The 27519-nt window shown below is 47.8% G+C and overlaps 9 protein-coding genes across 9 annotated transcripts; 5 read left to right on the top strand and 4 right to left on the bottom strand.

The window, feature by feature from the left end:
* Positions 1 to 455: 455 nt before the first annotated feature.
* On the top strand, positions 456 to 2410 carry DSM5745_08265 (C2H2 type zinc finger domain protein; the record flags this gene model as incomplete). Its single annotated transcript, XM_026750281.1, has 5 exons — positions 456 to 650; positions 709 to 918; positions 969 to 1013; positions 1066 to 1167; positions 1223 to 2410. The coding sequence occupies 5 exons, from the start codon at positions 456 to 458 to the stop codon at positions 2408 to 2410; spliced, it is 1740 nt and encodes a 579-aa protein (XP_026601285.1).
* Positions 2411 to 3019: 609 nt separating this feature from the next.
* Positions 3020 to 4135, bottom strand: DSM5745_08264 (uncharacterized protein; the record flags this gene model as incomplete). Its single annotated transcript, XM_026750280.1, has 1 exon — positions 3020 to 4135. The coding sequence occupies one exon, from the start codon at positions 4133 to 4135 to the stop codon at positions 3020 to 3022; it is 1116 nt and encodes a 371-aa protein (XP_026601284.1).
* Positions 4136 to 5747: 1612 nt separating this feature from the next.
* Positions 5748 to 6891, top strand: DSM5745_08263 (thioesterase family protein; the record flags this gene model as incomplete). Its single annotated transcript, XM_026750279.1, has 3 exons — positions 5748 to 5860; positions 5923 to 6487; positions 6622 to 6891. 3 exons carry the CDS (start codon positions 5748 to 5750, stop codon positions 6889 to 6891), a joined length of 948 nt encoding a protein of 315 aa, XP_026601283.1.
* A 1012-nt stretch (positions 6892 to 7903) lies between these two features.
* DSM5745_08262 (uncharacterized protein) lies at positions 7904 to 8671 on the bottom strand (the record flags this gene model as incomplete). The annotated part of the gene is made up of 2 exons (XM_026750278.1): positions 7904 to 8551; positions 8600 to 8671. The coding sequence occupies 2 exons, from the start codon at positions 8669 to 8671 to the stop codon at positions 7904 to 7906; spliced, it is 720 nt and encodes a 239-aa protein (XP_026601282.1).
* Positions 8672 to 9153: 482 nt separating this feature from the next.
* On the top strand, positions 9154 to 10127 carry DSM5745_08261 (uncharacterized protein; the record flags this gene model as incomplete). The annotated part of the gene is made up of 3 exons (XM_026750277.1): positions 9154 to 9189; positions 9270 to 9336; positions 9430 to 10127. The coding sequence occupies 3 exons, from the start codon at positions 9154 to 9156 to the stop codon at positions 10125 to 10127; spliced, it is 801 nt and encodes a 266-aa protein (XP_026601281.1).
* A 510-nt stretch (positions 10128 to 10637) lies between these two features.
* Positions 10638 to 11915, bottom strand: DSM5745_08260 (phosphotransferase family protein; the record flags this gene model as incomplete). The annotated part of the gene is made up of 3 exons (XM_026750276.1): positions 10638 to 11046; positions 11106 to 11635; positions 11691 to 11915. The coding sequence occupies 3 exons, from the start codon at positions 11913 to 11915 to the stop codon at positions 10638 to 10640; spliced, it is 1164 nt and encodes a 387-aa protein (XP_026601280.1).
* A 10238-nt stretch (positions 11916 to 22153) lies between these two features.
* Positions 22154 to 22830, top strand: DSM5745_08259 (uncharacterized protein; the record flags this gene model as incomplete). The annotated part of the gene is made up of 3 exons (XM_026750275.1): positions 22154 to 22252; positions 22344 to 22743; positions 22808 to 22830. The coding sequence occupies 3 exons, from the start codon at positions 22154 to 22156 to the stop codon at positions 22828 to 22830; spliced, it is 522 nt and encodes a 173-aa protein (XP_026601279.1).
* A 670-nt stretch (positions 22831 to 23500) lies between these two features.
* DSM5745_08258 (uncharacterized protein) lies at positions 23501 to 24277 on the top strand (the record flags this gene model as incomplete). Its single annotated transcript, XM_026750274.1, has 3 exons — positions 23501 to 23596; positions 23662 to 23714; positions 23812 to 24277. The coding sequence occupies 3 exons, from the start codon at positions 23501 to 23503 to the stop codon at positions 24275 to 24277; spliced, it is 615 nt and encodes a 204-aa protein (XP_026601278.1).
* A 449-nt stretch (positions 24278 to 24726) lies between these two features.
* abp2 (putative ARS binding protein Abp2) lies at positions 24727 to 27075 on the bottom strand (the record flags this gene model as incomplete). The annotated part of the gene is made up of 2 exons (XM_026750273.1): positions 24727 to 26397; positions 26455 to 27075. The coding sequence occupies 2 exons, from the start codon at positions 27073 to 27075 to the stop codon at positions 24727 to 24729; spliced, it is 2292 nt and encodes a 763-aa protein (XP_026601277.1).
* Between the last annotated feature and the right edge of the window lie 444 nt (positions 27076 to 27519).

Raw genomic sequence — 27519 nt, 5'->3', positions numbered from 1 at the left:
GGATACTTGATGATTAACGCCGGCATTTAGAGACATGAACGTTGCCGTAAGAACACCCAGAGCATAGAGCCCGAAGTGAATGTACCGAAGAATTATACAGCTGACCGGCGGCCTGAAACGACCAAGATACCGGGTCTAAGCCTTTTGTTTGCAAAGAATGCCGCCGTCCATTTGCGCGCCAAGATGCCCTGACCCGCCACGAGAAATTGCATACCCGTGCCGCTGCCACCAAGCAAGCTCAAGCCCAGCAGTTGCAGGTTCCTCATGTGACTTCCTTGGATACTCTTACTTGGGAGGCTCCTCGAGCCCCAGCAGAAGCGACAGTGCCAACGACTGCAGCAGACCAAGCATGGATGACATCTGATGCTCAGCATGCTCCGGGGCTGCAGCCTGTAGCCTCAGACCTCGATTTTGCCCTAATATGGCCTGACTCGGAGAATTTGTTCCAGAGTATCATGTCCTCGGATTCTCCGGACCAGTGGCAGATACCTCTCGGATCTCTCCCTATTCCCCCAGTCGTGCAAGATGTGAGCGGCATGAACTTTGGTTCTCCCAACTCTTTCGATGATAGAGCCTCTTCTATCGGCACAATTCCCTCGGGCGGGAGCCATCAGGCTGTACGGGATGTTTCGGACATGGTCACAAGCTCAGTAAGATATCTACATGAATTTCATAATAGTCGTGAAGTGTGTAGCTGACGATATGTAGTCCTCCAGCGTAACCGCTGCGATAAAGGCGACTTCAATCACGTCTGTGTTTTTGGACGAATGCCTACACATGTTCTTCGTGCGGTTCATTCCTACCTTCCCAATCCTTCATCGAGCCACCTTTGTTTTCCGCGACTGCACCCATCCCTTGCTACTAAATGCTATGGCCCTAGGGTCTTTGTATCTCGGCCCTAAAGACTCGGTTGCGAAGGTAAGCCCGGTGGACTCAATCGAAGCCGACCATATCTAACCCCACACTAGGGAGAAGCACTATGGAGACTAGCACATACAGCTGTTTCTACCTCGGTATATTAGATTTAGCAAAGGGACCAGAATTTTCGCTTACTGATCGTTCTAGTGGCAATCATTGATCACGCACCGTGGCCCGTACGATGCCTGCAACGGCGTACAGCTTCTGCTCACTGCCCTTTTAGGGCAAATATACGGGGCGCTGTCCAAGGTATGTTCCGAAGTAAAGTCTTCCCACCCTCATTTCCTAATCTTGCTTGGTTTAGAGTCGGGCAATCCGCACCACTAGCCAGGTCTTCCGACCCCTCGGCTTCTTCTGGGCACGGCATTGCGGCATGCTAGACAGTGAACCCTTTTCGATAGAAGACGTACCATTTCCCAATACTTCGAGCACGGAGAAAGATCAAAAATGGCGAACATGGGCCGCACGAGAGATCCAGCAGCGCGCCCTGTTAGCATACTATGTTCTTGATGGGCTCGTTGCACAGATGTCCGGTGATGGGGCTTCCACTCGTCATGTTGCGAATCCGCTCGTTCTTCCCAGCAGTGAGGCTGCATTCGACGCCAACAGTGCCGATGAATGGTTAACCCACATGCGCTCTCAGAAGGCAGAGCAGCCTTCCTTCCGGCTCATATTCCGCTCCCTATTCCCACCCACGAGTAGCTTCAGAGCTCTCGATTACCAGTTCTCCGCCTTCTCCCTTCGCGTGGTCCTCGAGGGCCTCCAGTCCCTTGTCTCAGACTCAGACGAGTACGACCTCACTGCTGTCGGCGTCCCAGGCCGTTCCGACGTCCGAAGAGCTCTAGCTCAAGTCCACGAAACCATTACAATGAGCATCCACCTCTCCTCCTCAGAACGCCTTGAGGTCCTTCTCCGCTGGCACACTATCTGCCTCGACACAATGATCAACTCCACCGTCCTCTGCCGCCACGTCTGCTCACGCTACGACATCCCCCAACAAGTATCAGGCGGTTCCCGCACCCTTCGGCCGGGCTTCGACATGCTGAACTGGGTCAACACTGAAGACGCCCGCCGCGCCCTCCTCCACGCCATCGCCATCCAAGACATAATCGAGCAACTCCCCCGCGGCCGCGCCCACGTCATCCACATGCCGTCCTCCCTCTTCGCGGCAGCAACAGTCTACGTCGTCTTCGCCCTCACAGGAATCGCAAATATCCATCTCCCCCGCACAATCGTCTGGCAGGACGCGTTACTCTCGCACGCCGACCTGAATCTCGGCTGCGAGACTGCGGTCAGACCTTCCACTGGCTCTGAAACGAGCCGATTTGTGGCGGAGGGACGGACGGATTCCCCGCCTGGTGTTGCAGCAACCCGGAACCTGCTGTACGAGATGAATTCGATGCAGAAGTTGTTCCGGTGTTTGATTTCGCAGTGGGGCATCGCGCATGATATGGAGGAGATTGTTAATCAGTGGATTATTCTGTGTCATTAGACCTCTTCTATTTCCTTTCGGCCATCGGCATTATGGGTCATAGGTACCTATTTAGGCGTTTCTAATGGTGGTTGGGTGGAAGGCGGTTTTCAATGTAGCGGCTCTGGTAGCCTTTTGGCGTTTATATATTCGGGCTGATTCATCCGGAATACAGGGAGTTGTGCAGTTATCCAGCTAACAGATATTGTACACGATGTAGATTTGCGTGTTGCATTTAGCGTTATTCAGAAGGTATGGGGGTTATATCATTTGCTTGTTTCAACTTAGTTCATTTCGTCAATTTGCGTTAGTCTCGTCTCCAGCTGCTTGCCGAAGAACGAACGGGGTAGCTCTGTATGTACAAGAAAGAAAAGATATAGACGTGAGTAGGTATGTAATGCAATGCTTGCGATGCAACTGGAAAAAACAAACAACATTCCAACGACCCGAAGAAAAAGGGGTATCGACTCTATGCAGTCTAATGAGCAAATTGGATCAAGCTCAAGATAGAAAAACAAATAATGATCAACGCATAAAATGCACGCCGGCAAGATGAAGATGTGAAAGAAACGCTCGTAGATTCGCAAAAACGACGATGCGTATGCTTGAAATGCGATGCGAGTAGTGGACTTATATAAGAGGCTTGTGAGCGGGAGGAGCACGAGAAGTTTGCTCTAATTTCATAAACGCTCGAGTCATGGCGGCTCCAACTTCCTTGAACATGTCATGCATGATGGATTCGGACTTTGTAAGGCACAGGCCGTCTTTCAAGGCTCGTTCCTTGAAATATGGCAACATGCTGTCCCAGAACTTGCCGAATACTGTCTCGAGCGGGTTCTGAGCGGCTGGAATGTCGGAACCAGGAATGACGTTGGAGTTGCCAGGGCTCTGTTTCACAACCGGTTTGATCATAGACTCTGGATCGGTCAATTCTGTGCGGGGACGAGGTGCGGCGCGGTCGGGCGAGACTTCGTCTTCACGGAATCGCTTAAAACCTGCCACAGGAAGAGCCGGAAGAGCCCGCGAAGCGGGGAGAGCCGAAGTTAATTGTTCTTTTATGTTCGATAAGAGCTGTCGACTGCTCACTAAATCGTTATTCAGGGCGCGAAGTTGGTTCGTTCGAGCAATGGCCCGGTAATCCTCAATCTTCTGGTATCGAGCCCAAAGAGCAGAGGATTCGTCCTGCTTAACTGGAGATTGAGAGGAATTGGTGGAAGGCGGAGTGACGAGAGGCTGAGGTTCCGGGTCTGGAAGACTCTTAACCCAGTCTGCGACTCGTTGCAACTTGTTTTTGGTCGGCACTTCAGGATCCCGTCCGACCAGCTGACCCAGTGCCTTCTCCTTTTCCAGCTGTTCCTTGAATTTGTCCATTTCCTCCCAGCGATCTAATAATTTCCGGACTTCCGGGTCTGGCAAATATGCAGGGTCCGTTTTGACCCCGTTGTTGATATTCATCTGGCATAAAGCCCGGTGTGCAATATACTCGTTGATGCGTTTCCGGCAGGAGAAGTGAGAATAGCGACGGCCGATTTCTTTTTCGAGAGCAACTTCGATCCCGGTCCAGAACTTCGAACAACTGACAGCGGATATTTCATTGTATCGGATTTGTTGTTGGCAGATCGAAATCAGGGCCAGTTGCTCCTTGACATTGAGGGGGCCCTTTTTCGGTTTTTTGTTGATTGCAGCCTCCCTTTGCTTCATCTGGAGGCTCTCATTCTTATGAAAAACAGTAATTCCCTGATCCATAGCTCATCCCACTCCTCCTTGGCCTCCTTCTCGATCGGTCGGAAAATGAAAGTTCGCGCAGAAGCGAGAGGGAGAGAAGGAGAGGAGAGAACAGGAGGATTGGGTTGCATGGTCGGGAGCTGAAAATCCCCGCCACTCGGAAAAAAGCAGGAAGGAGCGCGTTCTCGGGTACCACGCTCGGAGAGGTTCACCGAACCTCCGAGCAAGGCTCAGAAACACTATTTGCCAGTACTTTCCGCCTTTCTTTATTACTGCCACAACTGCCACGCAGATTTCTGAGCCTTTGTCCATACTAAAGTTCCTTTTATAGGTGTATCTTGCCCGTCGCAAAGGGGGGACCCCTAGCTCGCCCCCTCGCTCCTCAATCCCCTTCGGGGACATCGGGGGGACCCCCCCCCCTTTGCTCGAGGGCGCCTTTTCTCATTCTCTACTTGGGTATAGGGGCTTACTTGGTTGGAGGGCCGGGGTGGTGAAGTGGAATTTAAAAATAAGTGTAAAGTGGAAGTATCGCGGGTAGCGTTTCTGAGCCTCGCTCGGAACCCGCTGAACCTCTCCGAACAGGGACCCCGCGCGTTCTCCGAGCTCTCCGCGTCAGGAGCCAGCCCACGTGAGCCCGGAATATCCTCCGTCCTCGTTTTGAATTTTACACCGGCCTCGATCGATCTCTCTTGCGGTATGTAGATAAGCATGCTGGAATTGTCGGGGCTCGATCCTCGACCCGAGATCCGTCTGCGACTCTGCGTTCCACCGTCCACGATCGCCTCCCAGCCGCGCTGGTTGTCGGTCGCTCGGAGATGCCGCTCCGTCCGCTGACTGAGACCGATCAGACGGTGTACGAACATGGCCTCCCACTTACGATGTTACGGAGTAGTCTGCGGACATACTTGATATGCCAGCGGGAAATCAAGCATCTGCAATCTACCTTAACCGCTGGACTCGGTCTTCAAAGAACTTTGTCGCCCTTGTCGAGCGGTGTCCTGTCCTTGGTATATCTGGGCTAGGCCATGGTCTCTTCCATTAGACACGCACATTTACCTCCCGTGCAGCCTGTCTTATTGCGCTCTCGCAGGTCTCGGATAGATATGAGTGTGGTCGCGATAGACCAGTCGTTCATCCGTGCCGTATTGCCGATGCCTATAACTCCCTGCCGATCCCAGACCTCGGCACCAGCTCAGAAGTACGCCGTAAACGGAGCAGCTTAGCCCTAGCTAATGTGTCTATTGTCTGCTAAGTGAACCGGTGTTCTCGACCGTGGCCTTTACTGGCCGATTGAGAAATTTCCCCTCAGAAAAAGCAATGCGGTAGAAGTCTTGCTTGACTTTGTTGCGTATGGGCAGCATTGCTACCATACAAGTGGTTACTGGCCGAAAGCCAGGTATGCGGAGTACATTTCTAGGACTCTAGTGTAGACGGTAGCTAACTGGAAACTAGGAGGCAGTCTTATTTGGGCAATTGGGGAACTGCCCTAGGCTGGAATGTGCAGTAGTGGTGGTGGTGGGCAATAGTACCGGCGTCCACGGTGCAGGTGCCACCATGTGATTGCGTTCTCTAGAACCTTCAACCCGCTTCTTCCTCTCCATATCCCCGGACCAATCGACCTCCCTCTGTCAAAATGGCATCTCAGTGGAAACCATCGCTATTAGAGGCAACATCTACGCTGTCTTTTGAGAATGGGTCTTCAGACCGCTTTATAGCCAAAATTTCCCGTGACTGGTGCACACAGCAGTACGCTCCATCTCTACTCACCTACCACGTAACCTCAAGTAGTGAAACTAACCCGCTCGCAGTTCAGTTTTGGGAGGATATCTCACGGCCCTGATGCTCGCCGCCGCGCGGAAGTATGCCAGCATCGAGACAGAGGCCGTACTCAATTACCCCGACCCCGTACATGTCTTCGCCCAGTTTCTCCTAAAAGTCCCCCCAGGCCAAGTGTCTGTCTCTTGCAAAATACTCCGCGCCACATCACGACTATGCGTCGTCAGGGTGGAGCTAGAACTGCCCGGGCAGTCGAACTCTGGACACGGCCAGCCGCAACCATCCACGGCGTGCATTGCAATCGCTACATTTGCCGATCTGGAGAAAGAGAACGGACTGACGCAAGGTGCTACTGCACCTGAATCTTCAAGTGCACATCCAGCTCCGCTTCCCTCTCGGGAAAAGGAATGCATCACAATCGACGACCCGGTCGTAGACGCAACCCCCGTGACTCGCAAATTGCACTGGGTTGCCCCTCGCTCTGTCGATGGACGATGGGGTCACCGACTGGGTGGGCACCAGCGTGAAGTTTGGCTTTCATTTCGAGATGGGTCTGCCATTTCTGATCTTCTTCATCTGGCTCTGCTTACGGATATGGTAAGTAGCCAAGCTTCCTTCAACGGTCCCGACGTTTCGGTCCCCTTTGTCCACACGAGTAGATTACGTACTCTATGACCAATTGACAATGGGCAATCAATGGCTAATGCACATTACTCACGCCGGTCATAAAGCCCCTTCAGCCACCGGCAACCCACACAGCGGGCTTCTACACGCGCCATGCTCTCTCCACACTCTGTCTATCGGTGGAGTTCAAGAAGCGGCCCGACCCGAGCACGAAATGGGTCTTGGTGCGATCGAATTCACTCAGGGTAGCAGATGGGCGGTACGATGCGAATGTGCAGATTCTGAACGAGGATGGAGATATTCTCGCATTGGGCAATCATGTGGTGTATATCTCAGATTTGAAGGGGGAGAAGGAGCCGAAGACAGCGAAGATGTGAGAGATTAAGTTTCGAGAATGCGACTTCTTTTTTTTTTCTCGTTATGCTCGCTTTCGGACCTATCAAGTATGACTAGGTGGGAATCAATCTGTTATTGTTAGATAGGCATGTCGATCCCGTTTTTTCGTGTAGTGATTGATCATTGAGAACCTCATATGGTGGGGACTAGGTATTCCGTAGTGTCGCGTCATAGTATGGTAGTGCCACGTAAGCAAACGTAATTTAGATATCTGGTTAGTTAGAAATCAAGCCACTCATCAATTGGCAAGGTGGCCGAGTGGTCTAAGGCGCACGGTCCAGGCTGACCTGATCCAGCTAGTATCATAGCTTCCGTGTATCGAAAGGTGCGTGGGTTCGAATCCCACCCTTGTCATTTCTTTTTTGATTTTTTTAAGCTGAGCTTAGCACCAGGTACGGTATACGAGTATTCTTTGAGCTGAAGCTATCCCAGCATCAAGCAAAGCATGGCGAAGCGATAAATAAACATACATCATCAACAGTTCCAGAGCCAGTGTCGAGAGCGAGTAGGCTAGCGGTGTTGTGTACTTCCCAGATAAAGCCGGGCTAGGATGAGATGGTACCGTGATATATTTTGGTACTTGCAACGTGTTTGTCCATGATCAACACCGTACCTCACTCAGATCAAGCGATTAGCCAATGACCCCGGCACCTTAGTATGGACGATAAAGAACACGGCGATATGAGGGAATCATTGATGCCCCGTTAAGTACATTTTCATGTTCGCACTTAAATTACAGACAAGAAACAACCCTAATCCTTTTGGGCGCATCCACAAATTGAACCAATGTTGAATCCCTGTGTATGCTGCGAAGATCCCTGAATTTCCGTTCAATATCCGAAAGACCCAACCAAGGGCGAGATAGGAAAACAGAAAGCCAAACAAGAAGAAACAAGAATCACCAACGAACAAGAAGGTGAATAAATGCAGTGCAAGGGACCGATACAAGAAATCGCAATAGCCAGCAGCCAATAGCCAGTCTCGCACTTACTCCTATGCCGTCTCGTCGTCAGTTGCTTCGAGTCTGTCAACATAGCTCTGGCGAGGTGCAGCTGAAACACGCGAAGGGCGAGTGCGAGTCTGGCCGCGTATCCCCTGCGGCGTGGGCGAAGAATTCGGCGACTCCATGTATTCGTCCTCAGAGTCGGAATCCACCGGCGCAGCAGAGCGACGGGTACGGAAGAAGGAGCTCGAGGCGGCTGTGTCCCTGTTGCCCGATGCGAAGATGTCCTCCTGTTTCACGGGAACAACAACTTCGACTTGTTCTTGAGCGTCGTCGTCACGCTCGATGCTAGGGATGATGTCTGTGTCCTCGATTTCGATTTTTGGCGCGACCCCGGTGCTGTCAGCACCAGCTTCGCCGTCGTTATCGTCGTTTCCCACAAAGACAGACTTAATCAGAGCGCCGTTCCGAGCCAGGTTCTTGCTCGCCTTTTTGCTTTTACCAGTTGACGGGGTAGCGGTAGGCTTCAAGACGCGGTTCCCCGTACGAGGGGTCTTGGGAGCACTAGTGACTGTTCCATTCTTTGCTGCTTCGGCCTTGAGCTCGTCGGCCATCTTGCGATACTTTCTGCATTGGCCTTCAATAGAGTCGTATGTCGCGCCCTGCCCGAAAAGAGCAGCAACAGCTTTGTAGTCAGGCTGGGGAGGTCAGCGGGGATCTGAAGTGATGTTAAGGGGACAATTTACTTTGTTTGGGCTTGCACCTATGAGGGCTGCCACAAGGCGGTGCTGGCTATTGGGGTCTTTCCAGTTGACCATCTTGGTAAATGTGTTGTGGGTGTTTGTGAGAGATCAAGGAGGAGGGTTGGAGGGATCTGGCAGCGTGGGAGAGGCTGGCTCTGATAGAATCTGAAGAGCCTAGACTGTGTGATGTATGTATGTATGTGAAGATGATGTTAAAGGCCGAAGGGAAGGTAGTGTTGCTAAGGGAGAAGATAGAGGGAAGTGTCCACGTAATTAGAGCGGAGAGTGAGTGATGAGGAAAAAGAAGAAGAATCAAGGCCTGGCAGAAACTTGAATAACACATACATTGTTCTCTCTTACTCTGACTTGTAAACCCCTCTTCAGGCTCTTAACACTCACTTGGTCTTCTCTCTCTTCCCCTCCAACCTCTCTCTTTCTCAGACTCTCTTTTCCTTCACTCTGCCAACCACCCATCACCATCACCTCAAGCTTAACAAGCTATCTACAAGAATCCTTTCTATCAAGATCCGCTACACTTCAACACAAACACCGTCAAGATGCCTATCAAATGGTCTGCAGATATGGACAAGCTCGTATGTTCCTTTCACTGCTTAGCCAGATCTCCATCGCCAACACAAACAGCCAAGCTAACCATCATCTCTTATTACCACAGCTCCTTGTCAAGATCATTGAGACACACGACCTCAAAGTTGACGCGAAACGCGTTGCTGACGCATGGCGTAAGTCCCTACTCATACCCCTCTCCCAACCAGTCCTGCGAATCTCGAATCCAACTCAGTGAAAGTACCCTATCTGACACTTCACCTTGACAGCCGGAACCACCGAAGGCCAGGACAAGCCGACCCCCCGTGCCATCACAGAGCGCCTAGTCCGCATCCGTGCAGACATCAAAGCTGCCAAAGGCGAAGGCACGCTGAGCATTGGCACCGTGCCCAAGTCCAGCCCTGGCACGGCCACACCCCGAAAAGCCCGGAAGCCCGCAACCCCAACTTCTACTCCTGATTCCAGCAAGCGTAGAAGAACCGCAAGCACCATCACCAAGTCCTCGCCCCTCAAGCACGAGATGGACATCGACGGTGCCGATGCAACCCTTGCCGACGCCGACCACGAGCTTGATCATGATTTCGGCACGGGTCAGTTGAGCAACAACACCTTCAGCACCCCGACCAAAATTGGAAAGGGGCGTGGTCTTTTTGATATCCCCGCCCATCCTGGTACGCCCGCATCGCCTACCCTTACGCCCACTGGACTGTCGCCAGGGCAGACCCTGGATGCTCTCGCTGTACGCGCTGGGAGTAGCCTGGGCCTGAACATGAAACAGGAAGACGGGGTTGTTGGTGATGGAAGTCCTGTGAAGCGGACACCTCGTGCTCGTCGCGCGGCGAGCTCATTCAACATGGTCAACTATAGCGAGAACTTCGGAGATGATGATGACGACGTGGATGGCTCTGCTTCTGCCTCGGATTATACCCCCGACGGAGCGGTCTTTGAAGACGACGATTTCGCTTAGTGAAAACTGGACTCCGGATGATGGAGGTTCTTTGGTTCTTCAGCGCGTGTTTGCTGTTGGTCTACGGCCGAAAAGCTTTGGTCATTCTTGGGATCGTTTCCTTTTTTCTTTCCCCCTTTTCGTTCTTTCTTTCCTCATTTTCATCTTCGCATCTAAGCATGCCAGTCCTGTCTGGTGGATTTAGAGAAGATTAGCAATTTTCGCAAAGTCCAATACAAGACCGTACACCACGGCCCACTACCTGCCGGTGGACCTGGTCCTTTTCACCACCCTCCTCACCGGAAAAAACACTACTATAAATCAGACTCGAGACACCCCTAAGCACGTTTTTAACTTTAACCTTCATGAACCCATACCTCAAGAGAGATGAACCTCCAAGCCTTCCTCCCCACAACCAGCGTCCGCACTCTTCTCTATTACAGTAACGTGAACTTGCCTCTTTTCTCTTTCAATCTCTCATAATTTAGATAGCCCTATAAAGTTAAACGTCTTATTCCACTGGACCCCTACCTATTTGAAAAGATTCCCCCAGACTTTTCCCTCCGCACAGAACCAATCCTTCTCCTTCTCCCACCCTCTAACAACCAACTCCCTCCCAAGTCTAACCAACTCCTTCACCTGTTCCGCAGTCCCCCATCCAGGCGTCGTACTACCAAAGAAGATGAAGTGTGCGCCAGCATGAATGAGTGTCCGGAAGGCCATCTCCTCCGTGATATTCACGTGCCCATATCCCTCCACAAAGCCCTCGATAGCCCACAATCCTGAATCGATATCCTTGTAGTGCTTGAGCATGTACAGTTCCGCAATCATTTGCCCAAGATCAAGAGCGTAGGGCCCACGCTGGGCGAGCTCCCAGTCTGTAATGAAGAGCGGCGTTGCCGGTAAAGGGTCCTCGAGTGTTGTTTTGGGAATCAGGACGCTGGCCCTCTCGTTAGTACATATGGCTAAACTCAAGAGTCCCAGAGAGCAAAAGCATACTTCCCAGACCAAAAGTCGCCATGGATTGGCCCCGTATCATCCGATTGCGTATCGCCCAACTCCGCAGCAGCAGCGTCCCTAACCTCCTGAAAGACAGCCCGCGTACGGTCATCACCCAGGATATCCGGATACGCATCAACCATGCTCACCAGACTATCATAATTAATCGAGAACTTCAAATCCCGCATAACCGTGTTCGCCGCAAGCTGCTCCGCGAACTCCGTCTGTGCACCCGCCGCACTCCAGACGTGGAATGAGCGGAGCCAAGTACCCAACGTGCGCCCTATAGCCAGCGTCCAGTCCTTTGAAATACCCTGCGAGACACCAGAGGAGAGAAAGAAGGTCTTCAGGTCCACGGCATCGGGTAGATCCTCCATGACCTGCGTGTATGTCGCCGGGCTGAAGTGGAATAGCTTGGGCGGCTTGACGGTGATTTGATATCTCGCTCCTGACGCCGTGGCCGTGTCTTCATTCGTCGTGGTCACACCGTGCATGCCGTTAAGAGCCCTTAGGGCGGATTCTTCGAGCAGCTATGGGTTGACCGTCAGTGCGACCCCCAAACAGACGCGAGGTGGGCATGTATACGCATCGCTTCGCACTTAGCCTGAACTCTGCATTCGAGGCAAGATAGTCCTCCGCATGCTTGATGATCACGGTCGAAATGCCGTCCGCAAGCGGCTGGGATAAAATGCCGCGGTAGACGAAGTTCGCTGTTCCTCCGCTCAACCGCGTGAGTGAGGAGCAGGCAAACGGGCTGCTGGATAGATCCGCCGCGACGGCCTCTTGCACTTTGGTGTCTGCGTCTGCCATGATGCTGCTGCTTCGCCTACTTTTGGGACCGTCTGGCGCATTTTATACCTGCGTACTTGAACTTCGAGAATTGCGGGGTCCAGTTCGGGTCTAGCGGAGGATTGAATACGAAGTGACGTCAGGGTTGACGAAGTTGGACTACCTATGGAAGACAGAACGAGGAAACAGGAAGACCACCATTGGCATACCTTGGGACAAAAAGGCAAAAAGAAACATACAACATATCATAGTCCCCATGAGCAATGCGCTCTGCTTTTAACATACAGAAAAAAGGATCATGGGAGACTGACGACACGAGGCCGAATTAGCCCTAACCTCCCGGCACAAGATACCCCAGCCCAGTCTCCCAACCACCAGCCAAGAACCCTTCAAGAAGGTATACCACAAAGATCACTGGATAATGTCTCAGCCTCTTGCATCTTAATTATATTAGGCGAGCTTCTATCTGAATCCGACATGCGAAGTCCCCTGTTAGGAAGCAACATTAACCACCCCGCAGGAAGAGGATCGTTCACACCATCGGAGTTGACAAGCTCGAGATGACCTCGGGATACTCATTACCACCTAAGTCACCGCACACCTACCATTTTGCTGCAAATGATTCATACGGGATGTGAAGCCCTCGACTGGGGGCCTTCGCCATCCTGTCTGGCCTCTCTCATCGCACGCAGGATATTCATCAGTTCGAAATCTGAAAACACCGGCTGAATCTTGCCATGCTCTTCTTCCAGGATCGTCGGCAGCGGCCGGTCTGGGAAGACCATGGGGAAGGAGTGGTATAGGGCAGCCATGAGAATATTGACCCGCCCAGTACGAGAGGACAAGTCATTGCAATAAGGCCGTCTGCTCTGTGGTCAAGAAAGATGATTCAGTTATGCAGTCCTCAAGGACTTTCTGGTCGGCGTCGAGGCCCCAATACGGCCAGCCCTCGTCAGCGTCCGTAGCCCTTTGCGCTAGCTCAACTACCTAAGGACGGGCCCTGAGTCTCATCCCGGACTTTCAACGGTACGCCATTCTCGGACTTTGCTAGAGATACCAGCTGCATGGCGGAAATGGAGTCTCCGCTTAGGGCTAAAAAGGATCGCCGCATGTCCATGTTCTCCACTGGCAACCGGAGCACTCTCGCGCACATGGCTCGCAATAGCTCCTAGTGAGAAGTTGGCTTAAAGTGATTTTGAATATGGTCACGGCTATCTCGTCAAAATCATTGGCGCTTATTTCTCCCAAACGGTCCGTGAGACGGCGACGATCCACCTTGTGCGGCGCGGATTGTGGTAAGTGCCATATGCGAGTGCAATCCAGGCGGTTGGCACCGTGTACTCTGGCAAACTGTCCATCAGAGCCTGGAGAATTGCACGCAGCTGAGCATGACCTCGGGATCCTTATCAGGCGTTATGACTCGAATCTCAGCGTCTGGGGTGGATATGAGCACATCGGCACCACAATCCCGACCAGGCGTTCGGCACATGGGCCACGCGCAGGACAAACAACCAACCCTTCTACCACCGCGGCCTGAAGCAAAACCTGGTGCTCGATCTCTCTCCTCGATCTCTACGCGTTGGCCGCGAATTTGAGCCGCGAATCGGTCCGCCCGAGGTACGCTAGAGCCCCATTATCGCGTTGGCGGATGCGATCACCGGTTCGATAGACATGTGGATCAGAGTCGCAGCCAGTGCTAAACCCATAACGAGATATCCAGGCTGGGCGGCTGATAGATGCTGCTGAGTTGCCCCAGAGCATCCAAGTAGCCGCGGGCCAAAGTAGGGCTGGAGGCTTCACCTGAAAGCAAGACGGTGTGTACCCCGGGTACATCTTCTGGACCAAGAAGACAGTACTCGAGGCGTTACACCGAGTCTGTTCACTTTCATCCGATTGATAGCTGCGGCCAAATTAGACAGCCTCTCTTCATCCGAGGGCACGCATACACAACCTCCCAGAAGAAGAGTGCTTATTATATCGTCGAGAGCAGAGTCAAATGGCAGGTTGCTGAACTGGTAAGCACGCGTGTTGGAGTCCAGCCCAAGCTGCGCCCCATGTGCCAGGACACTCGTCGTAATCGATTGATGGTCAAGGACACGATTCGAAAGGTACCATGAGGTTGCTGGAGCTTCACTCTATGTGGTGAAGACTTTTGGGAGCAGATCAAGATATCTATCTTTGAGGCAGCCTTGACCAAGGGAGAGAAAGTCCTTATCCATTCAGCAGCTGGGGTTGTAGGTCAAATGGCTGTTAGCCTTGCCCACAATGTGGAAGCAGAGGTATTTGCCACAGCAGGAACTGAGTCCAAACGCAAGTTTCTATACAGCCAGTACAGTCTCCCTGGCTATGGCGTAGACGTGCCTTGAACTCGCCCGGTGGCGATCTCCTCCGCGAAAGTACCAGCCTGATGGCAACTGGCCGTGAAGAGAAAGAAGACTTGATAATGTCGATGGGATTCCTGCTACTCAATGTCATCTTCATCTAAGTAGACCTCGGTGCGGTCATCGAATAGAATCCACCGTTAGCAAATAGTCTTCTGTCCTCGTCACAGCCCTCGTTATGATAACGCATCGTCGGAGAAGGACGTTGCTGCATTGACCACAGTCTCTGGTCGAGAAGGCCTGCCTCCGATCCGCGGAGTCATCCGCGCAGGAATGGTTCTGCAGGTACGTACCGGCCACGTCTCTCAACTAGCCGACATGCCCCTGTCAAGTTGGAAGAAGGCCCTAGCACCCAACTTCCAGGGCAGCCTGAACCTCATCTGAGCCTTCCGCGGCGCCAACAACGTCGAATTCACCTTTTACAACTCTCAGCGATCTAGGGGTACCTTTAAATAAGGGCTCCAAACGCTTTAAAACTATTATAAATATATATTTTTACTATTTTAATTTTATTTTTAACTTTCTTTCCCTTTTTTTATTACTCCCCGCGGTATAATAACTAAAATTAAGGCGTGTATTTTTAACTAGCCTACGGGTATTAACTTAGCTAACTTCACGCGGCTATAAAACTTTTTATCCCTTTTTAACCTTTGTATTATAAAAAAATAAAAAAAAAAAGGGCCCTAGCAAGCCTATTTTTTTTTTTTTATTATTAAAAATAATAGCGTGTTAACTCCCTAGCCTAGCCTAGTTATAAAGGCTCTTTATAATTAACTTAATAAGTAAAAGTACTAGGTATATATTAAACGCGAAGTTTTTACAGGCTTTATAGCTATTATTAATAGCTTTATAACTAGGTAAAAAACTTAAAACTAAAAAGCCTTTACCTATAATATTTATAGTAAGTTTATATGCTTTATTTTCCTGGAGGGCTATGCTAATATTAATAATATTAACTATATTTTTTTATATATATATAGCTAGCCTGTTATTATAATAACCTTTAGCAAGACTATTACCTGGGGGGAAATAGGTTTAACCCCTAAAAACTTAGGGGCTTAGCCCACCCCTTTTAAAGTAAGTTTTTTTATCTTAATTAATGCTATCTTGGGCAAGGCACCCCTAACTATTAAGTTAGGCGCCTTAGTAGCCTAATTAGCGTGTAGTAGCTTTACCATAGCCTTAACCGCGCGTGATAATTATAAGGTGCTAATTACCCTTTTTAGTAACAAGCTAATAGCACGCCTAGAGGTATATATAGTTTAATAAGCCCTTATTAAGTGCGTGCTAGGACTAACTATAACCATAGCTATTTTTAGGATTAATACCACCTGTACGGGCTAGGCCATTATTTTTAATAACCTTTTTACTAAAAATTTTTTAGTGGCTAATAAAGTAATTAGTATAATTTACTATACCCTGGGCGCTACTAATATACACGTTCCTTAAAAGTAGTATAATTATATAATATAAAAAGTGCCTAGTAGTATTTTAGCGTATAATAATAGTAAAATAAATATTATTAAATTAATTTAAAATAAAGTTATGGCCTAAACTAGACTAAAATTAATTAAGCTTGCTTTTTTAAAACATGGGCCTAATCCTAATATTAAGCATATTACTTAGGTGGTATTTTTTTTAAAGTAGCCTAGGACTTTTATTTTATTTAACTAAAATAAGTATTACTAGCTTATTAAAAAATACTAGCTAGTATCCTAGTATAACCCTAGGTATTAAAAATACTACCACCCGGCGTGATATAACTACATAGTACACTATGTATAGTATAATATAATAACCATGGATTACCTAGGTTTTATTAGCTTAAACTGTAAAAACCCTGCGCGCTATATAAACTATTTTAGCCCCTGGTTAGTAAGGTATAATAATTGCCCGGTGGCCCCTAGGCGCAAGAATAAAAGGCTAGTTTACCTATTTAAAAAGAAACTTAATAGCATGCGTTGTTATAGCGCCTGTTAATACTAGAATATACACGCCCAGGTTAATACTAATACCTAACTCCAGGCAAAAACTAAAAAGTCTTTACCCTAGGAGAACCCCTGGAAGCGCGCCGCGAAGGAACTAAAGGTGGATAAGCAGGGCTTTATACTAGTTACTAATTACCACACCCCGCGGTTTAATGCTTTTGCCAGGAACTAGAACCTTAGGTAGCTTTTTGCTAAATTAATTTAGCTTGCCCAGGCCAAGGCCAGCGCCAGCACGCCCCCTTTGCCCTAGGTAATGGAGGTTAACCTTGAAACCCCCTTTAAGCTTTAATAACAAAGCACCGGAGAAGGAACCACGGCAACTATTGTTATAATAATGCCTAGTAGTAGCAGGATCTTATTATTTACTAGGTAAATATAGGCAGGTTTATGCCTAGCTATATTATAATTTTATAACTAGCCTATAAGTAAGATTATAATATTACCTATATTTAAAAGCCCTGGACCACCGTAGGTATAAAAACTTAAAACTACCTAGTATATAAGTGCTACGCGTTAGTAAATATTTAAAATAATTATAAAAACTAGCTAAAAAAGCGCCCTAGGGTACTTACCTATATTTATAAAGGGGAAGCATTGCGTGCTAAATAATATTACTTAGTATAAAGCTAGGACATGCTTTAGCTTATAATAAATAGTATTAAGGTTTTAAATATATATTAAAAACTAACTATTTATAAAATAATTAATTACTTAGTTATATTAATCCCTATTTTAAACTATGTGATTAGCAGGGACCTTAACACTACTTATAATACCTTTAAGCCTAGGGTAAATAACCTACACCGTAGTAGTAAGATTACTAGGTAGGCTAGTAATAATAATATTAATTATATTAATAAGCTAGGTATAACTACACATAAAGCTAGCCATGTTTTTAACCTAATTTTTTTAAATATTTTTTTTACTTGCATGCTAGTAATACCTAAGTTATATAGTGGCTTTAATTATTAAACTTTAGTTACTATGGTACTAGGGCGCGGGGAGGAAATACTAAAATAGTACTATTATAGTGTACTAAATTATAAGCTTAAGCGCCTGGCTAGGCTTATAAAAAATAAAATAATATTTTTTTTTAGCCCGGGGAACTCGGGAATATAAAGGCGCTTAATTAATATACTAAATTTCTTAATAATATTATTACAAAAGCTATATAAGTAGTTAGTAAACACCCTAACCTAGGAAGCCATAGCGCCCCTTAATAAATAACTAAATACGCGGAGGATTATTAAGCCTAGGTAGTAAATCCTACCCTAAAATAAAAGAAGTAATTTTTAGCTATAGTTTGTAAAACTAAGCGCGCGTACTAGACTAAAATAATTAATAGTATTAAAAATAATTAAAAATTATATTAAATAATAACGTGGTATAGGCTAAAGCCTAGGCTTAAGGCTCCCCTACTACTAGTAAATAATAAAGTAATTAAAAACACGCGGGAAAAGGCTAATATTTTATAAAAGGTAGTGCTGGAACGCTTTAACATAAATAATAATTTAAACTTTAATCCCCTAGCGCTAGAGCACTAGCAGGGTAATAAGTACCTTTACTAGCCAAAAAAAATTTTACTAAAAAAGGTTAAAAAAAATATTATTAATATAAGCAGCACCTCCCCCGGGGCGGACTAGGTAATAGTTTATATTTTAAAAGCCTGCTAGGAGTATGTTAGGCGGGCCATACATAAGTTATATAATTAATATTTATAACTAAAATACTTCCCCTTATTATAAAAGCTTGCAGAGGTAGTAATGCTTTTAAAAGGTGGTAAAAAAAATAAGTCTTTACCTTAATTTTAGCACCTTATAGCATTGCTATTAGTACTAGGAAAGGGACTTAAATAAATTATAATATACTATGTTACCTTTATTATACTAGTGTAAGGGGTGCTAAGCCTATAATAATATAATACTTTATTAAAGCGCTTGGCTATAAACTTAGTGGCCTTTTTTACTTATAACATAAAAATAGTACTTTTATAAAATTAGGAGGTTACCATGGTTACCATAAATATTTTAAGCGCTTTTAATATTATTTTACTATAATATCTACTTTAATAAATAATAAAGTAAGGCTGGCCTCGCGCGCTTTTAGCCTTAATTATAAGTTTTTTTAGTAAATAAAGCGCAAAAGTGCGCCTAAAGTTTACTATAATAATAGTGTACTTAATATACTATAATACACCGCAGGGCTTGCCCCTTTTTTTAGTATTATTTTTACTATATATTATTAAGTTATTACTAGCAGACCTAATTTTATGCTTTAGCTATATAAATAACTTTTACTTTAACCGCGTGAGTAATTTCCTTTATGTGAATTATAAACTTCTAGTAAAGGATATTTATAGCATGCTGGCCTAAAAAAAATAAAATAAGGTGGCCTTTACGCCTAAAAAACTAAAAATATTATATATTACCTAGAAATAGCATGGTAAAGCACCCTTACTAATAGTTAATAACTAGCTAATAATTACTTTTATTATTATGGTATTAGGCTAGAAGCAGCCCGCGCTGCGCTAGCTAGGTATTTTTTTTAATAAATAGCTTTTTTAGCGCTAGTATATTATTAAATAGGTAGCTAAAGCCCGCGCGGTGGCCTAATATATTTATAATTTAGTGTATATAGCGCATAGCCTGCCTGTAAATTTTTTTTATAAGATAATTATTACTTGCGTTATTTTTAGCCTTTTATATAATATAAAGGCATGGTATAATAGTAGGACTAAGCCCGGGAGGCATGCATAAAACCTAGAGGTTAATACCTAACTAGGCTAGTATATTAAAGTAGTTAAAAAGATTTTTACCCTGGCCGCTTGCAGTGTACTCCTAGTTTTTTAAATAATATTTATAGTAATTTTTTTTAAAAATATTAGGCTTTTTTTTATTATAGCAGTGCTAGAGGAAGTGTGATTATAATTTACCCTAAAATTTTAGTTAATAAATTACTAAAACCTGCTAGTAATATAAGTAACACCACTAGAGATTTCGCGTGGTAGGGGCGCTAGTTTATGTTAAAAACCTAAAATAAAGGTGTAAATAATAGGAGTGCTTTTTTTAAAGACTCCCAGGCTAGTTTTAACACACCCTTACTACTTTTAAAAATGCCTAAGGGATCTTACTAGTGGTAAGATAAAAAAGCTAGCCGCGGAGGAGTTTAAGTAGTAATAGTAAGTATTATTAATAATAAAGGTAGTAATTTTTAGTAATAGCTTTAAGTAAATACACCAAGGCATGTATTATATAGGCTATAGCTATATAGTATACCGTGAATAATACTTTTAGGCGCAGGAATTATTAGTAATTAACGCCTAGTTTTATATATATAATACTAAGGCTATTAGCGCGCTTTAGGGACTAAAGATAGTAATTAAAAAGCTTTTTAAGGCTTTTGTTTACTAGCTTTATATAAATAGCACCTTGGTAATTTAGTACGCGCGCGGGCAGCCCTTATTATTTTTTAACTAGGCCTTTTAAATATTATACTAGCTTATAAATTAATATATAATTTGCCTATAATAGTCCCCTGGCCACATGGATATTAAGGGAAATAAACTAGCTAATAAGCTAGCTAATAAGGCTATTTTAGTAAAAGCACGCCCCCTAAATACTGGCTCCCTGGAGGCGTAACCCACCGCGAGCGGAATATATAGCTTATATAAATAAATATACTATACCGCCCAGGCTAAGTGGTGGGAAGGTGTCTTTATAAAACTATTTACCTAGTATAGGTAATAGCTTACCGCGGAGTTAGAGCCCTACTAGGTTAAAATATAGCTGGAACTAGTGCTAAGGCGCCTTATTTTATATTAATAGCTAGCACTTAGGTCTTCGCATGGGGATTTTAAGTGGTATTATAAATACTTTTAGCATAAAGACGCTAAGCTTACCTATTTTTACGGGAGGAATAAGAGCCCTAAACACCTGGTTTTTTATTACTACTTTAGGTAGTATTTCCTATAATAGCCCCAGCACCTTATAGCACTATTAATAACTAAGGCTAAGGCCTTAAAGTACCTTAGTAAACTAAAGCCCAAGGCCTTCGCGTTTTTACTAAAGATTATAAACTTTTATAAGTTTATATGCCCATGCTAGGGCTCCCCGCGCCCTGGTAATTTTTATACTAAAATTATTTAGCCTGGTGCTAAATAGTCCTTTTCTTTTTTATTATATTATGTTTTTTTTTTTTTTTTTATTTTAAACACCTTTTTTTAATATAACTAGCTTACCTAGTACAGTTTTTTTATATAAGGGCTAGACCCCGCAAACTACTATATTTAAACTTTTAAGCATGTAATAAATAATACCTGCTAACAGCCACATGTTAAAATAGTAAGTAAAAGACAGGCGCCTAGCCCATAAGCTTTAGCAAGAGTTGCCCTTTGGGATAAAAAGCCTTTTTATATATAGACTTATTTAGATAGGCTACTTGCCTAGCGGTGGCACGCCCCTATACCCCAAGGGAGGTCTAGAACATTAGGCGTACGCCTAGCGATCCCCGGGGCGTTAAATATCACTACTACTACTACTACAACAACGTCGAATTCTTTATCATGCTCTCCTCCGTCATGTCCCTGTAACTACGCCGTAGCCTGCAACTTCCAAGACAGCCTCGCCGCGCACTTCCACTCGCAGGGCCTCTCCGCCAGCTCAATCAATGTAGGCTGGATCCTAGACGCCGGATACCTCAGCGAGAACCCCGCTGTCCGGCGTCCCGTGGCTCTGCGCCACATCAGTGGCGACAAAATCCTCGCTCTGTTGCAGTACATGGACGTCCGTGGCGGCCCGGCCGGCGGATGCTGCGCGCTTGGTCTCCAGCCGCTGATGGGACAAGGTCGGGGCTAACACTGGACACCGCAGCGGCGCTTTGTGCATCTCGTTTGTCAGAAAACGGGACAGGGCTCCGAGTTGTCAGCTGCCCATAATGTCCTCAGTGTCCTGGAAAATATCCGCCCTAGTCGCTCTGGGGATGGCGATACTGATGCCACGGGGGTTATATATCAGGCTGTCATTCAGCAGTTGGCAAGGTTGCTGGCTACATCGGCGGATTCGCTGTTGCCTGGTAAAAGTCTGGGTCATTACGGCGTGGATTCGCTTGTTGCGGTCGAGCTGCGGAACTGGGTTTCGCTGTACCTGCGCGAATGTTTCTCTAATTGAAATTTGTGAGAAGAGCAGTGTCTATAAGCTGGTGGATCTTGTGGCAATGGAGACGGCGCTTCTTCAGGATCACTTGTGGGACTGAGTAAGTGGTTAGGTGCTCTAGGCTTACCTCTCTCTCACTGAATCAAGCTGGAAAGTTAAGATCTTAAAGTATTCTTCACTTTCAACTGTCACTTTTCTTCCATTCTTTAATTGACTTCCAGTATGTCACTCTTTTCTTACTGTACCTGGGCTTAGAAGAGTGGCCATGGGAACAAGAGATGTATCGTCGCCTCTGGCATGGTAGATCTCTAGCTCTCATTAAAGTCAGTTTACCCAGAGTCAGGTGCAACTATCAATCCTCAATAGCATGCATTTTTGCCCTTTGCTTGAGTTTGATTCTTCTCTTACTGTGAAACCTGGCAGGGCAAACAAAGAGTTCTCTGGCCTTGCTGGTCTTGCTGGAAGAACAGGACAGAAAACCTCTCACCTTGCTTCACTCTTTTACAGTAAGCCTTGTGTTATTCTTTCTCTTGGCTGCCCTTTTCTCTCCCCCTCCTCTCCCAGCCATTCTATTCTCCTCCTTCAACCCACCACATCTCCCCGACTTTATCCACGCAACATTCATCCATCCAGCTCTGTACCCAGCAAGCATTGGGCTACTTACAAACCATCTCCTCTATTAATCTAACCTAATACCTAAACCAAAATCCCTTCGCACCACGGTAACCACCATCGCCACCATGTCTTCCGCCCAACCCACCACCACAGACAACTCCGCTGTTGATGCTAAGGACGCTGCATTTGGCTTCGCATGTCTTCGAAACATCCGCGACGGCAAGGTAAGCAAAGTCCAAACAAGACAGAAACCCGCCTTCCAAGACAGACCGGCCCAATCCACAAGCCAGATAACACCAGCTAACACACACCCAGGTCAACCTCGTGGGCGTTGCGAATGCTCTCAACTACAGCAACGTCAGAAGCGTGGGTAACCGATTCCGTGCCCTCCGCGAAAAGTACGGATTTACTGGACTTGAGTGCACCACGGCCGACCCGGGTGCCAAAGTCAGTCCGCAGAAGAGAAAAGCTGCTACCGGCGCTACCGGCGCTCCTGGTGACGACGATAACCAGGACAACGGCGATGGGCAGGACGGCGAAGATGCTGCGGCTCCTCCTGCTAAGCGCAAGCCCGGAAGACCGAAGAAGGGGACCGGCAAGGGTGCCGGGCGAGGCCGCAAGAAGGCTGTCGCCGCCGAACCTGTGGACGAACAGGATGACGCCGGTGCTTCTGGTGGTGAAGAGGCAGACGCTGATGCCGAGGTTCCTGTCAAAGGTATGTTATTTCTATATGCTCATTCTGTCTATGATGCTGAGTGCCTGGGCTAATGGTGGACTAGGGGAATTCGATAAAACAGCCTGATGGTGCATTCTCAACCTATCGACCATGTTCCGACACACTTGAAGTATTGGGCAACTATGAAGCACATCTAGGAATAGGGTATTGGCGTTCTTTGAACCCTAGAGGTGGAAACTTGCAACAGGCCATTTGAAGATTTCTTGATTCTCTACAAACCTTTTAATGGAATGGACCTTTTGAATTCTGGTAATCAAACTCGCCGTATCCCACCTAATCCAGGGCCGTATCATCAGTAGGTTGAAGCATGCCAATGGGATATGTTTCAGCAATAAAGGGCATTCAGCCTGTTCGTATATGCCGTCTGTTTTTCCACTTTCACCAAAGAGGCCTTAGCAGCTCAACAGAAACAGAACACAGTGCAAAAGGGAAACAAGTAGAACACTGCAGCATTCCCAGAGCCTTCTTACAACAACCTCCTCTTTCTTCCCCCAGCTCTCACTTTTACATCTACATTGTACTCTTGACCCCGGCCCTCCTCATTCCTACATCTGAGAGTTCCTCTACCAGATACACTCCGTCTATGCTCACCCGTCTTCATCTCCAAACCTCAATCTCCTTTCTTCTATCGACCACGTCCTCGAGACATCCTCTACTCCAGAACCCCATCTCGCTATCCACAAACCTCCATCTCCAACCCAGCACACGAGCAACCAACAAACTCCAAACCGCAAACATGCAGTCAGTCAAAGGCCCAGGCAAGATGTCCCTCACAGCAGACGACCACGTCGAGCTCCTACTCAGCTGCGTGAACCGTACCGACGGCAGCAAAGTAAGTCCCATCCTCACCTGCACCCGGGACCAAGCCAAGCTAACACGCCGTCTTCCTCTCACCAGATCGACTTCGCGGCCGTAGCCCAAGACTGCAACATCACCTCCGCCGGTGCTGCGTATGTCTACCTCCTCACCCTCACCCTCACCCTACGCACATGCCCTGTCCTGCCCTGCCATAGCAAAACAAAAGCCAACTAACCACTCCGTCCACAGCGCCAAGCGCTACCACCGCCTCCTGAAATCCCACCGCGAAGCCAAAGCCAGCGCGAATGCCAGTGGCAGTAGCAGCGCCGACGTCGGCACCAACGAGCCCGTGCACGACAACGACAACAGCAACGACAACGCCAACGCCAACGACAACGCCGACGGCGAAGCCGAAGCCGAAGCCGAAGCTGAAGCCCCGAGCGCGCCCAAGAAAACGCCCAAGAAGCGCAGGGCACCCGCGGCCAAGGCCGATGGGAAGGAACCCACGCCCAAGAAGAAAAGGGGCAGGCCTGCGAAGGTCAAGGTGCAGGTGGAGACGGCGGCTGCTGTGAAGCAGGAGGAGCAGGAGGACGGGGAGATGCAGAATAATGTCTCCGTCGACATCAACGTCAATGTTAAGGAGGAGGTGGCGGAGGAGGAAATGCCTGATGTGGCTCCTGCGGGTTGTGGTGAGGCTGTGGATGGAGGTGCTTAGGGGGGATGCTTTCTGGATCGTTGGTTACGATGCCATGATATGGGCTATGGTTTTTCAAGGCCCAACTGCTTTTGAAAATGATTCATGGGGATCGAGGAGCTATGGATGATTTTGATTTTAGTTTCTTCTTTTTGAATTGTGGTGGGGATTGGTTTCGTGCGCTTGCAGTCTACATGGGAACGGGGTCACCTAGGGCTTGGGCTCGACTCTAAAAGAATTTGAGTTATCTGCGTCCACCACCATTGTTCGTATTCAGGCAATCATAAACTAACATTGCTCAGTGGGTATCCAAGTGAAGAAATATCAAAAATGAGAAGTAAGCCATCACCTGCAAATGTAGAGAACTTGGGTATATGGGCATTTCAGAAACCAGCAAAGGTAGCACGAACGTATAATGACAGTGTACAGAGTATGCGTTGTATATGGCATGCTCTCAATGGAAGCCTTATTTATATATCTGCCATGACAGACTCGAGGATCTTGCGCTTGTATTGAGACAAGGATCGTTCTCTCTTCTGCGTTTGTGCGCGGAGCTTCATGTATCGCTGCTTCCATGTCGTTTCAGGTATGACGCTTTCTCCATCGTCCACTTCATATTCAGCGTCAGTCAAACTCTCCAAATCAGCGACATTGTTGTCCAGTTCATCATTTGGCCGTGGGACGTTGTCGAATGTGCCAGATGCTATTGAGGGGTTGCTGCTGAAGTTGCCAATGTGTAGATCTCCAAACGAGACTCTACTCGACATGCCTGATCCGTACCTCTGCTCAAAATAAAGGCTGTATAAAGGGGCCATGGCGCCATGGTTCAAGTTCGGGGTCGCGGAGCTACCAGTAATTCTAGGTTTCGGTTTGATATGTACCGTCATTGTGCTCTTCGCGACCCCTGGATAACCGAAGTGCGGTCCTAGTCCAAGGTGCAGTGCTGAGGCTAGAGCAGCACAGTCGGAAGGTAATTTGGAGTATGAAACCGTCAGATCGGTCACCACTACGGACGCTAGAGCCCGTGCCTCTTCCACACTCAGAGGAACTTGCCGACCGATGAACTTTGCCTGTAGTAGCTCGCCCGAGAGTATTCGCATCACGTCATCAGGACTTATTACGGTGCTGGGGACACCGCTCTGATTGATATTAGATGCAGTTGTACCAGACACATGCGCTTGGGAACTTGTGGTGCCGTTTTTCATGGCAACCGACTGATTGGTCACCCCGTTAACAAGTAATGTAGGCGGGGTCGCAAGTCGGACGGGCGCACCGGAGTGCTGGGGTACTTGTAGCTGGAGCTTATTGGGTTTTCCACCTGTATGCAAAGGTGTCGGGGATTGGTTGTATTGGGAACTGGTAGGATCTTGATGCAGGACAATGGAGGGTGAGGGTCTAACCTCGGTGCTGTGAAGATGAGACGGATCAGACCGGTTGGGATTGACAGGAAATGACGAGAATGGCCCTGATATCGTTCCCCTATTCGGAGGCCTGCCGCGCATCTTCCCAGTAGAAGAAGTCGTGATGTTAGGCCAGGCAGACGAGACAGCAGGCCCGTGTCGTCTTTTAGAACGGGACTTATCTCCGGAGGATGGTGTAACTGCAGACCGTGGCTCCGTGGTCGAAATAAAGACGTCCGAAGAGTGATGGCCTCTCGGGATGACGGCCGATTGTGGATAACCAGCAGGGGACGCTTCACGATCGGCTTTCCAGCGGAAATCTTGCCCCTGTTGAGTACTAGTCACATCTGTAGGCGCGTCGGTTGGGAACGAGGACGCTGTAATCCACGGGTCGTGCGGTTCCAGATCATCTGGAAACGCGCTGAAGGGAATAGCGCTTTGAGGAAATGCGTGAGAATGGGCAGCAAATGTGTTTGCTTGGAAAGTAGCAACAGAAGTGTCGAGTTGCGGCCTCTTTAGAGCCCTCTCGCTCAAGTTATCTTTCTCCTCCGCCCTCTTTCTTCCTCGTTTTGGTTTCCACTGAGGGACTAGGGCTCGCAAGGCGAGATCCTCTTCCAAGGGGACCCCGTCACGGCTGTCGCTAACCACGGCGTTACTCGGTGGCAACTGTGTGTAGTACGAGTGCGGATGACCTAGACAGTACTCGAAAAACGCGTCGACATGCATTGCGCGCATCCAACGCTAGGAGTAGGAGAATCCGGTTAGCCACAGACCATAGCATGAAAAAGAGATGCATACTTTCAGGCGCACTGCATATTGTTGAACCTTTTGAGTGCTTTGTTTCTTTTCCATATCAGGCGGCTCAACGCCCAGCTCAATCGCAAGCTGAATCCATGTTTTAAGCTCCTTGTTGTCGAGCTTCTTGATTAGTTCCCATAACGTAAAAATGCTAAAGCTCTTGCCGTCGCTGCGGGGAGGACATCGAAAGGTTTTGCGCAACTCGGTTGAATCAGCGGAGAGGGGCACGTTGGGGTTGCAATAGAAGATGAAAAGAATGTAGGCATCGTCAATGTTTTCGTCGGTGATCTCGCGAGATGGTAAAGATCGAACGTCGACCCTGTTTTCATCTGACTGTTTTTGGCGCGAGGGATCATATACCGGAGGAGACATCGACGGCCCCGAGCGCACAGGTGGACCCGGAGGGATAGCTGGGCGCGGGACCGTGGGCGACGATTGTATACTGCGGGGAGTCGCTTTGCGATGGAGCGGGGGAGATTTGGAGCTGGCGACTTGCGAATTTGCGCTGCCAATCGACGACGCGCTATGCAACCCCGGTTCCAGCGATGCAGGGTACCTGGCAAATTGCTGCTGGATTACCATGGGAGCGCCGCCGAGGTCGTTGCGCTCGCCCTGATTCATCATGACGGGAAAGGCGCCCTGCATCACAAACAACAATGTCGCTAAGTGCGACAGGCTCCAGGAATCTGTTACTCGAAGGCTGAGGGTGTGTATGTTTTGTGAAAATTAGATTGGGAAGCATGAGGAGCTGCGAATTCGATGTCGAATTGCTTCAGCAAGTCAATAGCGCTAGCACCAGAGGCGGCGGCTGACAGACCACCTGAGCAGGGACCAGCATGGACTAGACGCATAAATTGCTGATGCTGAGGGGTATATATAGGTCTGGACAAGGGTCATGAAGGCGCAGATAAACAATAGAGACCATGGTCATAAAAGCTGATCGCCATGCTGTAGACAGCAAATGGGGAAGAGGAGAGGTGAGATGGGTGGCTGGAGGCGTTTAAAGAGCGACGATAATGCGCGTGGGCAGTGGGCTTGGGCTCTTGGTCTTGGTCTTGGTCTTGG

This window comes from Aspergillus mulundensis (genome assembly GCF_003369625.1).
Source record: "Aspergillus mulundensis strain DSM 5745 chromosome Unknown scaffold_9, whole genome shotgun sequence".
In the NCBI taxonomy this organism is placed as follows: domain Eukaryota; kingdom Fungi; phylum Ascomycota; class Eurotiomycetes; order Eurotiales; family Aspergillaceae; genus Aspergillus; species Aspergillus mulundensis.
This window is presented reverse-complemented; position numbering and strand designations above follow the sequence as displayed.